This window comes from Rhea pennata, chromosome 9, assembly GCF_028389875.1.
Source record: "Rhea pennata isolate bPtePen1 chromosome 9, bPtePen1.pri, whole genome shotgun sequence".
Classification (NCBI taxonomy): domain Eukaryota; kingdom Metazoa; phylum Chordata; class Aves; order Rheiformes; family Rheidae; genus Rhea; species Rhea pennata.
This window is the reverse complement of record NC_084671.1, coordinates 18,985,487-19,001,069: the sequence shown is the minus strand read 5'-3', so window position 1 is coordinate 19,001,069 and position 15,583 is coordinate 18,985,487. Positions and strand designations below refer to the sequence as shown.

The window sequence follows — 15,583 nt, the reverse complement described above, 5'->3', positions numbered from 1 at the left end:
CACAGTGGTCACAACTTCATACTTTTTAGTTTAGAAATGTTTTCTGTTGTGATCAATAGAATTTTTTGTGTGTGTGTAACGGATGGAGAATCTGGACCTTACGTTTTTTATATCTTGTTTTTTGATGCCTAGCAAATATGACAGGGACAGCACAGAAAAACGAAAGATGAGAATCTGCTTACTTGAGTCAATTAATAACATGCTATTTTCTCCATGAAAGCAGACTCTAGCCTTCAAACTATAATCTTTCTTGTGGCTGTAAAGAAAAAGCCATCCTGCCTAAGAACACATAGAGTATAGCTTTATTATTTCTGAAAGACACACATGGAGGTCATCTCAAGCAGCCTTTTTTTTTTTTTTTTTTAATTGATTAGGATAAAATAATGAAAAACAGAACAGAGCTTGAATCAAGCATACAATAACTGCAGAGAAATATAGCTCTATGTTCCAAAACCGAGGAACTGACTTTTCAATCTAGCGTGAATTAACCAATATCCAGGCTGGTTTCAATTGTACTGCAAATGAGACACTAGACAATAGAAGAAGTGAGGAAAATTCCCTTGGAATGATCTTTCCATGTGAGTAAAAATTACTTTCACAAAACTTAAAATTTTTGTAAGGAAAAAAATAAATTTGCCTCCCCCCCTTTTTTATCTGAAAAATCATCAGGAAAACATTCTGGCCATTTGCCTGACATGCTTTACTTTCTTCCTGTCTTTAAGGCTCTTCAGTCCAATATGTAGAAACTTATTAATTACATTTTTTTCACGAAAAGTATACTTATTCCTGGGAGCTTTTCTTTCTTATGCTAAATTTTGGACTTGCGTATTATATAGACATTCTGGCCGTACTCCCATTGTTAAGTATGGACAGTTGACAAGCAGATGCTAAGGCACTTATTTAGTTTCTCGTTCTCTGTTTCCACATTCAAAACTCAACATTTTTACTTTGTTTGAGCTGCATGAAACCAATAACAGCATGGAATTCAGTTATAGTAAGTAGCATTTTTCAAATTCTGGATCTAACAGATACTGTCTGTCTTCTACCACACCCACTTCCACACTGAAAACCACAGTCGCAAAAATGCGTAATCACACGCACGTAAAGATATACCTAAGACCCACTTTTACTTCTTTAGTCCCTATTCAGGTGAACTCACTGGGATCAGTGGTTGCTTTTTTTTCCTGCAAAAGGACTTCAGGCAAAAATCAAAAGTTCAAACAAAAAAGGATACATGATTTGAGATACTTTTGGAATTAAGAACGCAGAAAGCAGACTGCAGCCTGCTATAGAGCCTGAGAAAATAAACTCACAGTTCTTAATCCTAGCTCTGACGCTTATGTGCTCTATGGACTTAGGCCAGTCTATCTTCACTACTCCACTCTCCAGGAAAATGATTTATTTACTTTATTCAGATTTTGTAAGGTTTATTATTGTTAATAAACATACCTGTTAACATTGTATTTTACATTTTTGTAAAATATGTAATTCTGTAGGTAACACAGTAATAATAGGTATAAAACCAATTGATTTATTGAGTATATGATTCTATTAGAGGACTTGCTATGACTTTATAGACTACAATTCTTATAAAGCAATATTCACTCAATACATACAGGAACACCATCTAAACCAGGAAATCCCGGGACTCCTGTTGGGCCCTAAAAAAATAGGTGACATGGAAAAACAAAGCTGTTGAGGTCATTAACCCTTAAAAGAATGAAAAACAAGAATATGTGATACTATATAGCGAGAAACAAGGAACAGTCTTGTTTTGAAATATGAATCAAACCCACGATTGTATAATCAGAAATAAGTATCTGACAAACGGTACATAGGTTTAGCATGAGACTAGCCAATAGTTATAAATATACAGATGGTCCTGAACAAATGTCAAATTCTCACACTCAAATTCATTCTCTAAAGACTATAAAACTACACATAAGAGGGAGCTGGCTATAACTAATAGAATAACTATGTATGTCATTTCACAACTCTGCTCCTATTCTGGTAATATCAGCAGCACGCTTCCCATCGACTACAGAAGCAAGGCTTACATTTCATGAATGTTAGACATTGACCTTTGTGATTTGAATTACCCACCGAGATCAGTGGAATTAGATCATTAATATAAAGCACCAAGAGCCAAGCACAGGGATTGTACAACTATGAAAGATAAGGATCTGAGGCACTATTCATACTCCCATCATAGAATAAGTGGCAATAATGTTTTGCTTAGTGTACAACACTGTTTTAAAAGCACCATACTCCTCCCCCGAGCTCCACATTCCTTTCACAGCCCTTTTTAAATGTAATAAAAATGATATGGTATATGCCAATCAGAGACTGGACCTCTTTCATTTTATTTGTTCTTCTGACAATTCTAATGTAGCAATCCACAGCAAATATCCCCCCACCATGCATTTTTTTCAAAGAAAACTGTAATTGATTTCAGTGACAATTTTATGTGAGCAGGAGCAGGGTTTGGCAAATATTTTTTTGATCAATCAGGTTCTGTTTCACTTGGCAATATTTACCATTACATATGGCACACATCCAAAAAAACTCCAGTGCTTCCTACCTTATCACCTTTTTCTCCAGCTGGCCCAGGTTGCCCATTCTCACCTCTCTGACCTTTTTCACCTGGCTGACCAGTTGGTCCTGCAGGTCCCAGGGATCCAATCGGACCTTGGGCTCCCAGCTCACCAGGCTGTCCCTGAAAAGAATCCAAAATAATAAGTGAATAATGCTGTAAATCTCAGAGCAGGTAGCATTTTTGGAGATGACTCTACAGATAACAGAAGGCTTGAAATGCACATGTACTTATGAGTCAAAGCAGTTTGCTGTGCAGACTGCAGACCTGTTCCATGCATTAGATGCTACAAAACTTCCAAGTTAAAAATTTCCTCAAGATGGTATTTCTTTTCAGCTTCATCAGGTTTCCAACACCACCTCTGAGATACCTACAAAAAACTGCAAGTCTTCTTGGCTCTCCTAATGTAGGTAGCACCCTCCACAAGCCTAGGACTCCACTGAGCATCATACTTTCCCTACCAGAGAAGTGATGGTTTGTTTTAGGCGAAGGGACTTTGTAGACATTAGAAGAAATTGAGAAAGTGAATATACAATATGATTTTGAAAGAAAGTGTGAACTATCTTAAGGTTTTTTTAGTTCAAATATCTTCTATCATCTCTCTCTGATTTTATGCCTTATTTTAAAAGCTGCAAAGTTTCCAAGAGAGCTCTTACAAATAACGATAGTAGAGGACGTCTTTGAAAAATACCCTTGCGTAACTCATGTTCTAGCTGTCTTTTCTGGCTCTCCATAATGTCACTGGCAAAAATTCCAAGGCAGAATCAGCAAGTTGTCTTCAGCAACAGTTTTGATTTTCTGGGTACTCTAACTTGAACAGGGTAAAATATTATGCAAATTCAGGGCTAGTGGTGGTAGATTCTGCTGATTCTGAATCTTCTTAACAATGAATGGACAGTTAGGATTCTGGGTGGTGTTATTCAGTTTGAATGTTTGCTTGCATAAACAATTGCAGCCCGTCTACTGGCATTTCAGCAGTGCCTTGCACATCCTCTCTTATAAAACTGAACTTATTCATTTAAGAACTCCTAATGCAGCTAGTAAAGCTTTTAAATACTTGATAGAAAAGAGTAGACAGCCTCATTAAAGCATAATTTTGAGTATAAGAAAAACAAAATGTATGAAACTAACATAGTAAAATACAACTGTTTCAATCATTCTTTCTTCTGGGCGAGGTACTGTTTCTTATTATACTGAATTAGCTTTTACTGCATAAAACAGCACTCATCAACACGGAAAAAGGCATTAGCTATTTTTCACTAATGCTCCTGGCATTAACAATGCATTTTGTTGACAAGAAACTTCTGGAGCAATTTAAATATTTTTAATTCATAATGTACATGCTCTGCTTTCAAGAGTTGAAAGAGAAAATTTTCAAATCATGTTACATTCTTTAGACAGTTGAAGACATCCAATTTTGATAGTACTCGGAGAAAACCTTAGATACTGCATGATTTCTAATTATCCATCACAATTAATCAATAAACACCTCCAGGCCAAGTGGACCTTTAGGCTGATAAAATGTCTTAAGTTAGCTGCTACCTTATGAATTTAATTGACTCCAGGTCTTCAGTAGGAGGTGGTGAAGTCAAAAAAACAGATTCACTAAATCCAGAATTCACAATAGATTTGACAGCTGATACAACTTTAGCATGCCATGTGAAGCCAGTGGATTGTCTCTCTTTCTTTCAGCTCAAAGACTGATAATGACTGATAATGACTTTGTAAAGACCAAACTGATACCATGTCATAACATCTATTATCACATCTATTATTTGTGCCCATCCAATGTGACTACCACTGTAAAGGACAGCTGTCCAAATAAAGAGGATGAAGGTAGTCATGCTCATGTGAAAATGACAAATTAGCTCAGTTAAAATGGACAGAATATTATGCCTGCTCTGCCATCTGATGCCAATAAATTCCTTTAGGATTTCACTGCCTTGTTAATTGTCTAGCTCAGGAACTACCCATGCCAAGACTATGGTCTGTTATTTTAGCATTTCCTGGGCTTGACCTGCATTAAGAAACTGACTTTTGACAAAACAAGACTGTATTTTTTTTTAATTAAGCATGCTTATGCTTCCTAAGACTAAGACTGCAAATACTTCAGAATCATGCAGGAAAGCATTTAATACTGTTTAGAAAGTGTAATAGCCAAGTTTATTTGGAATGACTCATCATTTTGGTTGCCTGACTTGAGCTACCTAAAAGTACCTGATTTTGAGTGCCCTGAGCTCTAATTATGTAAAAGTCAGACAATTTAAAGGAATCTTAAACTGGAAATGAAAAAAATGGGCATTTTCCAAAAATCACAAATCACTAAGAAATTTTGGCTCACCCTATTGGATTAATTCTGCGACTCTTCTCATTGCCAGACAAGTCAGAAGTCGTCCAGCTATTCCCTTCAGTTAGAACAGTACCATAGGTTACAGCCTACATGGGTGTTTCAATGAGTTCTGTTCACATGAACAAAAATGAAAATACTCAGCAACTCCACAGAACTGGGTCCTAGGCAAATAATTTCGTGCCCTTTTTCATTCTGCATAAGAGCCTGGCCAGACTGTACAGTCCTTCTGCTATTACCAGGGCAGGATGGAGAAAGGGAAGCAAGTGGAGTAGTTTGAGGGCAACAGAGGAGAGAACACAAAAGGCATTTGTAGACAGATGTTTTCTTATGTAATTTGCTCAGTGGGATGGAGCATCTGCTATTCCTCTAAGCTCCACCCATAGCCTCTCCGCTTTTCGAGGAGTGAGTTTATCACACAGGGCAAAGGCACAGCTTCCAGAGTTTGTAGGGTTGTCCACTCCTCCACTGTAACCATGTAGGATTGGGACGAAAACCGTTTTACTGTAAGTCAGTGTTCCAAAAATTTACCTTCTAAATATTAACTTTATGAAAACATGATACAGATAAGAAAACGGACAATTAATTAGGATTAAATCCACTCTTATTTTTACTAAAACATTTTTTTCTTTGACCGTGAGTTAAACGGAGACAGACTTATTCTAATATATGCGATATACTTTATTTTTGGTTTGTTCAGAAGCAGCAGATCACTTAGTGACTTTTAAATATTAGGAAACTGCTTTCTACGGACAGATTTGGAGTTGGTAAATGCAATAGTAACATTTAAAGTTTGACTGGTCTCTGCATCTGGATCAGCTTGCACCCTGTTGGAAACGTCTATGCTCTTTCAACATATTTTCTAATGAGTCAATATGCTGCAGGAACATGCTATCTGATGATGCAGCTAAGAGTTCATTGTGATAATTCACTAAAGCACCACAAAGCACAGTGAAAAGCTGAAAACATTTTTTTTTTATATACAGCGTACTTTGTTTTATTTTTAGTTCTGTGCAGTCATGAAGAGAAGAAGCATCCAATACGCCAGTGGGTGTCACTAGTGTGTTAGACAAACACTAAGAGAGAATTTGGCACTGAAACTCTTAAGACTGTTAATGGCTGAAAGCAGAGAGCTGCAAATGGAGCATTTTAGACCACAAATAATTACGATCAGATTAGCTAACAAAATCAAAATTACTTTCGTTCTGATTCTGAAAAAAGGCAGTGATTAGCAATATTTGTGTCACTCAGATCTACGAAAATGAATGGATTTGTAGAGCTCTGCAATCCCTTAAATGGCCTTGCTCAGTGTGGAAAAGGTTCCCGTCCTACTGCAACTGAGGAAAAATGCTATATATGGTATGGTGGGACAGACAAATCAAAATTATTGTGGAAAGAAAGATATTCAGAACAGAAGAAGAGATTATTTATCAAGATCAAAACTCTTTAAAATTTGGAAACATCTGATATTAAAAAATGTTAATTTAACATTTTTTAGGTAGACATAGCGTATGAAGAACAGCTTCAAACACACTTTACAGTGATCCTGTTCCTATTCCATATCCTGGCAAGCAGACTCCACTCTGTACCAGCTCAAAACCTAGCTCCTGAATCCAGAGAACTGCCTACTGTTCTGCCTAGTTACAGATTTGTGATCTGCTTCAGATATAGGTCTAGGAACCTAATTTCTTCAGGTCCATTGTTTAAGTCTCTCAGCTAACATATGTAAAATATGATAGAAATACTTCAGAAATGTATAATAAGCTTCAGAAACCTTCAATTTTAAAAATGTATTGTAGCTAATATACTGGGGAAATGATCCAAGAGTATGAAGCAAATAGTGGGACAGATGTGAGTTTCCTTAAATGCTAATGTGTAATGTACCTCTGACAGTGGATTCAGCTAAGATGTGTGTCTGATGTCAAAAATATGAATTATACATATTTGCTTCCTGAGCGTACAGCATAACCTCAAAGACAATGTTGGATGTTCCATGTGAGCAATAGATCAATGTTTGTTTATGTTCTATATATCCAACACTTTAGTAGTGTACTGGCATGCAAATAGGCATGGTTTAACAAATGCCTCTTAGTCCTGAAAACAGACAGAATTTACGCAGCTTCCCAGTTAGGGAATCTTAAATGTATTTACACTATTCCATAACTTGGACTTGGTTAACCCACAGGATCTATTATGGAAATGTGATAAGAGTAGTGATGCCAGAGGACAAATCTACCATAGAGTTTTAAAATTGTCCTTGATACCAGGCCACTTGCTTCATATGCAAAAGAATGAACATTGGTCTTGCTGAGTTATATTTGCTATTCGCTTTGCTCCAGGCATTTCACATGATCTCATAGCAGAAGCTAGATCAGGTCGGGCCATGAATAGAGGCTTGCTTTCTAAATCTACTTAACTCTATAAACAAAGCAAAAAGAATTGAATGGGATAAAACGCCGGGGTCGGCACAGGACAGATTTATAATCAGTCAGTGCTAACTGCAAATGTTTTTTTGACTGTCTAAATTCTGTTAGAGCATCCAGCATTTTTGGATGCCTCTGAAACAGTATTGTAGGAGTTACCAAGGAACTGACTTAGAGAAAGGAGGGAAAATGGAGGAAAGGTGTCACCATCAGATGATGGATGTATCAGGAGAAAATTAAAATCAAGGACTGTAGGAGAGCAAAGAGGAAGAACAAGAAGAATTTATTTGCCTATAATAAAATCAGCTGCTCTTGCCTCTTGAAAGATCATACAACTTGACTGGGAGAGAAAAGGCAGGAGGAAATCTCAGTTGTTCAGAACTGGCAACGTAGCATGCTCATTGGTTTATATATTTTCACTAGTGACTTTCTTTCTTCATTTAACTGTTCCATAGTTCTAAAATTAATATGTATAATGGCACATGGTACATGCAAAGAGATTTAACAGCACAGTTTAACAAAGACCTATGCGAGAAAGAGTCCTTTCAAATTCTGACATAAAAAAAAGAGACAAATAGTATAATGCAAAACTAATTCCAACAAGGGTGCAATCCCAACTAAATATAAGTTGAACTTTCATTGTGATTTGTTGAACTGTAATACTATTAAAATGGGATATACTGCTAGCAATATTGACAAGAATGTTTTTCAAATAGTGGTTTCTCACTAATGAATAATAATGCAAATCTGTTTACTATATAGACAGTGTTATCTAAGAGTGAGAGAAATAAAAAGAATAGGTACATAAGCTCTACTAAAAAACCAACATATCAACCAATGCTTGTGTATGCTTGGTTATATATAAAGTATTAAATAAAAATTCAGATATTTGCTCCTACTTTCTTTCCAACACATCTAGTTTCTCTTCATTCAACTATGGCCACCAGTTCTCCAACAATTATCTTTGCTTTAGCTACAACCTAATTATTCTGTCCTCTTTCAATGGAGAAGACTTCCTATGTTGACACTGTAAGAGATTTTCAAATGGAGAAATAGAAGTTAAACTCTCAATTCTCGTCACATTCACAGTTGGCTGCATAATTTTCTTATACCTTCCTGGTAATCACAACTGTAACTAATCATACTTAAACTGCTTGAAAAAAAAATGCTCATTATGTACTATGCCAAAGATACCGGGGAAAGATCTGAGGCACTGCTTTGCTATAGAAACTTCAGAGTATATGCTATATTTCTGACAACCATTCTACTTACTCAGAAACTTAAATATATTTCAGTCCAACTTTAGCTTTCCATTCTCTTATTGTCCTAGTCTCTCCCTATTTTAGGGGAGATGAGGAATTCTACTCCAAATGTGGAAATAACCGATTTGTTCACTTTACTAGCTAAAGTTCCAGTGGCAATGCTTCCACGGAAAGTCTAAAAAGGAAGGTAACTTTCTAAAATCTGTATAAAGGCAATGTCATCAAATACTGTTATAGTGTTTTGTATGTCAACAAACATCTCTTAAATGAAACTAGCAACAATATTTGGTTCACAGTCTGCTGACAAAGTGAATCCCTTAACAGATGTGCACACTTTAGCTTCGAAGCTATAAAGCTGCTGTCTTATCAGGATATAGAAAAGTATCCTGACTTCTCTAAAAGTCCCCTCTTTATTAGTGTAAGGAGAAGGATGGAGAGAAGTGATCATTAGCAATGCATTGAAACATGCTGCTTTGACTCCTATTCAGATGTCAAGCTGTTGCTTCTAAGTTGGCCTTGTGACATTTGTCTAGCAGAAAGTCTATATGCAAGCAGCATCTTTCCTATGTATGCACATTTCATGCACATTTAACCAGATCTGTTACAAATAATTCACTTTGCCAGATAGCTTCTGCCCCAGGGAACTCTTAAAAGAGAGATGAATGATGTCATATATTAAGGCTAAATTATAAGGCTTCTGTAAACTTGGTTAAATTTTCAACTGAAACTGGAACTGTTTGGAATTACTCAACCAGCAATAAAGGATAACATGAATGGCCATGTTCTAGCTAGTCTAGTGAAGGATTTGATTGCAGGCCTTGGATGAGTTGTCTGAACAACATATTTACTCAATTAAAAATGAGTCTGACCTAATGTGTTTCTAGCATAGATGATACCTCACCAGTATAATAACGAGACAATCTGTTCCTGTTCCCCAGGAAGCCTTATATTGCCACATTCAATGCAGTATCGTGAAGGGAATCCCCTACATCCAACTCTCTGTGGCAAAATCAAAAAACAAAACTCACCAAAACCAAACACCCCCACTCCCACCCCCCCTCCCCAATAAAAAGGAGTCTTGGTTGTGTATACTGATGTGGCTTGGTCAAATCGTGCCTCTCTTATCCAGCCTCTGCACAAGCCTCCAAAACTGCAGTTGGTGTAACAGAGCTAAAAAAAGATTTGGTATCTATGGAGGACTGCTACAGGGCAGGTTTTCCAGCTGGTCTGGATGGGTTTATTATTGCATTGCCTTTTGCCAGCACGATAACCTGAATTTGCTAGAGTCATTTTGTGCTTGCAGCAATCATTTGCTGAAGGGGCTAGCTCATCCTTATTTTTGACAGCTAGCTAACTACTGAAAAAAGAAATCCCAGCTTCTTTACAGAGAAGATTTATTTGATAATCTTCTATATATCTATTCTATAGATATATAGATTATTAGTATATTTCTAAAATTTTAAGCTTGTATACTGTACAATGCTAGAGATTCTTGCACTTCAGAGATGAAGACAACTGGAACCTCAGAGGAACCAGCCTGGCAGCAAAATTCAGACTAAAACGTAGATAAAACATTATGTTTTATGTTCTGGAAAGCTAACAATAAGATAAACAAGTCTTTTATTTTGTAATGGGTAGTCTCCACTAAAGCTAGGAAGCAAAGTTAGTCAGTGTGTCAGAGTGCAAAGACAGAACACATCAGAGTTCAGAAATGAACAGGGTTATAGGCTGAAAGAAAAAGATTAAGCAATCCTATGTAAGAGAACTCATCATTGTGCATTAATATAGAAAATATTTGTAACAATCTGAGGTGATAGTTAAGTCATATTTCCTACAGTTGCTGATAAGTCCTTTTACTCTTGGCATTTTGATGAATGGTAATTATTTGGAATATAAGTTCATGTTACATTGGAAATACTGTACTCATTAGTGTGTATTTGTATTTCAGTGCTGTTTTCAGGGTAGGGTACAATTCCCAGATTTAAATTTGCTTAACTGCACTGTATTTATTTTAAAAATACTTATTGTTCTACTACATGCCTATTTGGCACTGAGATCCAGATCCTTGGAAGTATTTAGAAAACTAACTGCAAATGCATGAACCATCATTCAGTTTAGCTGAGGTGGGGAGGACAGCTTAGTAAAGACCCTTCATGAATTAGTGAGTATATATTATTGATTGAATATAGGTGTGTAATTCAGAACTTCCAAGCTATTGAAAGAAAACTAGAACTGGGAAAAATTTCGTCCTTTTTTTTTCCTCCAGTTTCAAAGTCGGCTGTTTTTTGGCATCCAAATCAGTCTATTCAGTAGCTCTGAGAGACAGTGATGCTGCTAGCCAAAATACTTTTCCTGGGATGCCCCTTTGTTAACACAGTGTTACAGAGATAGACACATCCTAGGCCCTGTATTATGAAAATGCTACTGCACAAGGGACTTTCATATAGACATAATCCTGGAGGATTAGGATAGTATCCAAGGATACCCGGGCAGTGATCATGACACAGCAAAGCATGCAGCTGACTGCAGCAAGCAGAAACACAGGAAGCTAAAGGTGTGCCTTGTTTCTGTGGCCACTTTCCTCAGGCTGGACACAAACAAAGGAGCAGGCAACTGTTCTTTTCAAAACTGATCCACAGTGTTTAAGTAAGTTTTCTAATCCTAAAATCTAACATTAGTGCTTTGAACAAAAACAATTTCTTCCACTAACTGAAATTTTTCAGTTCTCTGTTAATCATGGAATGTATCTAAGTCCTTTCCCTATGTAACACTTAAAATACATTTGCTATTACTATATAGTTACACGTGTTTTGAGAAAGAACTGTCAATATATAAAAACTAGTTATTATATAAAAACTAGTTATAGCTGGACCATATTTCAATTAACAGGTAGCAACGTATACACCCTTCCAAGAGGTGGTATCCAGTTCTTACAGGTGGTCAAGTAAGTATCAGGGCAGGGAAGATGCACAAGGTATTAGTTCTAGTGTGTAAGAAAAATGCCTAGGCCTCATCTCACATTTTACAATTATTTATACAGCAATGACAATTCAGATTTGATTTATATTTAGTGTATTAAGCTAGTAACACGAAAAAACACCAAGCTTTTTCAGAATGACCTTGCCAAAATAAGAAACACCTAAGTTCTCACAAAACTGCTGAAGAGTAGAAGCGGTTTCTTGGGAGAAAACTAGTATAGATTTCTAAATTTAATACATCTTAATAATGACCTTTGTCTAACAACCAGGTTGATGTCAAAGAATCTTTTCCTTAATAATAACAACAAAACTACTAAGATTATTACAAGCCTAATTTACTAGCAAAGCTGCTCACAAGCAGTCTTAATTTCCTTTGACTGTGGCTGTACTTCATACCCTCGATAGAATTATGCTAATTTGCTATATACAGACTTGTTTATTTTCACTTGTTTTTGTTCACCACACATATCGATTTGAAAGAAGAGTGATAAACAGAAAGTAAGCAGTATTTATGAGAGTTTTTAGTAGTTCTATTTATTACTTACTCTTGATCCTTTTTCTGGAAAGCACCGACAAATTGAACAATCCTGTCCCCGACATGGGTCAATATACGCGTATTCTCCCTAAAAATTAAAAGTTTATGAATTTATTAATATGCAGTAGACAACAGTTACTTTATCACATGACATGGCACTTCATTAGTTTTCTTTAAATTGCTAGGTATTTCTGAAAGGGTAAAACATTAGGAAGACATTCCTATTTAAGTAAATCTATCTTAAAGAACTAAACATAATTTGTGGATCCTCTATGTTATCAGAATTAAGACTCTATTACTTCTTTGTATGCAACTAAAATATGCCCTAAAGCTTTTGATCTGTACATATTTTGTCCTAATAGTTGATTTTTTAGATCAAAAAATTTGGCTACCCTTGTATAGTCACAGGGTAATTTCCTGCTGAACAAGAAACTTGGCATAGCAGCAACTCTCAGAATACAGTGTAGCACTTCACTTTGCCACAATAAAGAGAGGATGTTTTGGATCTGAGGGAAAAATCATTATCTTAGAGGAGTGGTGACCACACTTTCAAGCTGACAAGTCTGCTACCTCATCCTAGGAACAGGGGTGATTTGTACGTCTAGCTGTCATTTCCAAACATGTGCCTGTAATTGTCACATGGGTTGTACCTTGGAGTATATGTTTTGTCCCACATTCATTCCCTGGCTTCATTTGCAAGGAAACCCACAGGTGTAGGCAAAGATGTACACTCCAGTAGACCCTCTGGTCTGGTAGTGGGGAACACTGGGAGCACAGGGCACAAGAAATGCACTCCCTCTGCAGCTGGGAGGTAGCCAGAGTGCTTCTGCGAACCATGACAAATGCACAGCACGGACACAGCTCTCCTGTTCTTGGTGAGCTTCAGCAGCACAAAACACTACTGGAGCCTAAAAGCTGTTCTCACATGCTGAGCTTGTCCTTTGTTTTGCAAGTCATGGGGCAAAGTGAGGGTGAATCTCAGTACCACAAGCACGTGATCTGTGTGACTGACTATTTGTAATTGTTCATATTAGTGATACAGAAGATGCAGCAGATCTTCGAAAGTTTACTTCTCTGGAGACTGAAAAATGATGCCTCAGCATCTTTGGTGGCAATCCACAAGTCACGTATTTGCTATGCTGATGTTTATTTAGCTTTGAATTTAGGTTGAAAGGCTTAGAAGTTGTCTATTAGTATCATATAAACCTTTTCCAATACTTAATTAGTAGAACACTACCACCCACATTTAAAATCTCCCTTAACTTCTGGGACATCTTATCAGCACAAACATGCTGGCAAAGTAGAAGTCATAAGCACCAGCATGATGTAGAACATGAAAGATATTAGCTGCAAGTTTCATTCAGTGAAGTTAATATTACACCTAAATACAAATAAGGAAAGAGACTGCACCTAGAAATATTTTAACAAAGTCAGAATTGAACCCATTATAATTTGTAAACCCATTGCCATTAGGTTAGAACATTAAGTAAGATGAAATGATAAAATGCAAAATAGGCTGAATATCAAGAAAACCACTCAGTAGTAAAACCTTATTATTAAACTCTTGTTGTAATAAATAAAAAGGGAAAAAAAGTAGGTGCATGGTGTAATTATGCATTGCCTACCATTAATTTACTTATTTTTTGTATTATAACTTTCCATCGTTATGCTCCTGATAGCAAGGAAGTGACTATTTTATTTCACAAAGTTGAAATGAAGCAAAAAAAAAGTGTAGTTGAGGAGCACCTAAAATATCACAAAATGTATATTTAGTAGATTTGCCTTATGATAAATAAATATGATATTATTATTCTTTTCAATTTCCCAATGACTGGTGTTGGAGTAAACATATACTAATTATACATATCATATATATTTGTATACTTTTTAAAGTGGTTGGAATGTCCACTAGGTCACATTATTTTTTTTCAATAGAATTTAGTGTGTAAATGATCAAAGTAGTTTTAAAAAAGATGACAAGAATTTAAAAGATTTTAAAATAATTTAAATAATCCAATAAACAGTGAAATCAAGAAAATAGTTGTTCAGTGCAGATTTCATTTTTATCAAGGTCAATATTGTTTTATTACTGGTTTTAATGATTAGAGGAACACAATAGGTTCATACTTCAATTTTTCAAGGAGAAAGACACTGACAAATATTAGATAAGGAGAGAAAATTTTGTTCTTTATATCTACAATGTTTTTAGAATATCTAGTACTCCCAAACCTCAGAACAGGAGGGTATGATAGTCTCTCTCACAGATTGCTTCTCTTTCAGACACTGGATTTCCCATGAAATTATTATTCTACTCTACAGTAGTCCCTTTTATTAAAAATTTATCTCTCCTGGCATGTCAATGGAATGCAAGTTTCTAATAACAGGTAGGTTGTTTTCCTTTGTTGTATTAGGACACATTTATTTTAAAAAAACACATCCATCATCTACACTGCAGCTAAAAATGTAAATATCACAGCAGTCACACAGACACCAAACAAGCTGCTTCTACAATCATTCTAATGTATTTGCATTAACAACTAGAGTCGCACAGTTTCTTGAAATTGCTACTTTTAACTACCAATCAAAGTTTATGTACAGATTTGGTATTCTGTTTTTCTATGTTCATTTTCAAAATGAATTTTCAGCCTTTTGATTTATTCCATCTTTAATCATTGCACAGGCCATTGCTCACTTTTCAATAGCAAATGTAATATGGAATAATTTGTGCAGATTTTGAGTGTCTATTTGAAATGACAACTGAAGAATTTGCAAGCTTATGCTGCTCTGAAATGTGACAAAAATATCGTTCTGTCACTTTGTTTGGGAGAAACCATAGAAAAAAGTTGATTTTTGTGTTTAAGATGTTAGCATCAAACTGCAGACAATTAAATAATGTCCTGAGAAATAGTATGTGCTTATCACTTTCAGAGATAACACAACTGAGGATGCTAAAAAGAATAGAAAAAAAAGAGCCTTTTTTTAGCAATATTGTTGGAGGTATGAGAGATTGGTATTAGTACTAAACTTTCAGCTTCTTCTGTAAGCAAGCCAGCCATTAGAAGGAGACAGGATTGACACTGCTAGTGTTCATGCATAAACGTGTCTGTATTTAACACTGCATAAAAAGAAAAGGGCAGGTCATAAACAAAGGCAGAACAATGGCAAAGAGGATGAAATAAATTACTTAAGAGGCCTCTATTTGCTAAGTCTTGGTGGATTTGTACCTGTGACCCATTTTGCTGTGGAAGCCTACCACAAGTAGAGGGGAAGATGGGTGACCCTTCGGAAAAAAGGAGCTTTTAATCAATACTTGAAAAAAGTAAGAGGAAAAAAGTTTCAGTGAGGGTGTTGCAAATATGAGTATAATATAGAGGAGAGCACAGAGTGGAAGATAAAGTGGATATTGAGAATATGTTTATATGAAATTCTGGCTTAAGAGAGATTA

The 15,583-nt window shown here is 35.9% G+C and overlaps 1 protein-coding gene across 5 annotated transcripts in view; it reads right to left on the bottom strand.

Moving 5' to 3' along the window:
• COL4A4 (collagen type IV alpha 4 chain) overlaps nt 1-15,583 on the bottom strand; it is a 76,654-nt gene that overhangs the window by 51,984 nt on the left and 9,087 nt on the right. For all 5 annotated transcript variants that reach the window (XM_062582207.1, XM_062582205.1, XM_062582209.1 and 2 more), the window contains 3 exons: nt 12,149-12,226; nt 2,582-2,716; nt 1,617-1,661 (listed from right to left, as the gene is read on the bottom strand). In XM_062582207.1, the coding sequence (XP_062438191.1) occupies nt 1,617-1,661; nt 2,582-2,716; nt 12,149-12,226 (258 nt within the window). The remainder of the gene's footprint in view (nt 1-1,616; nt 1,662-2,581; nt 2,717-12,148; nt 12,227-15,583) is intronic.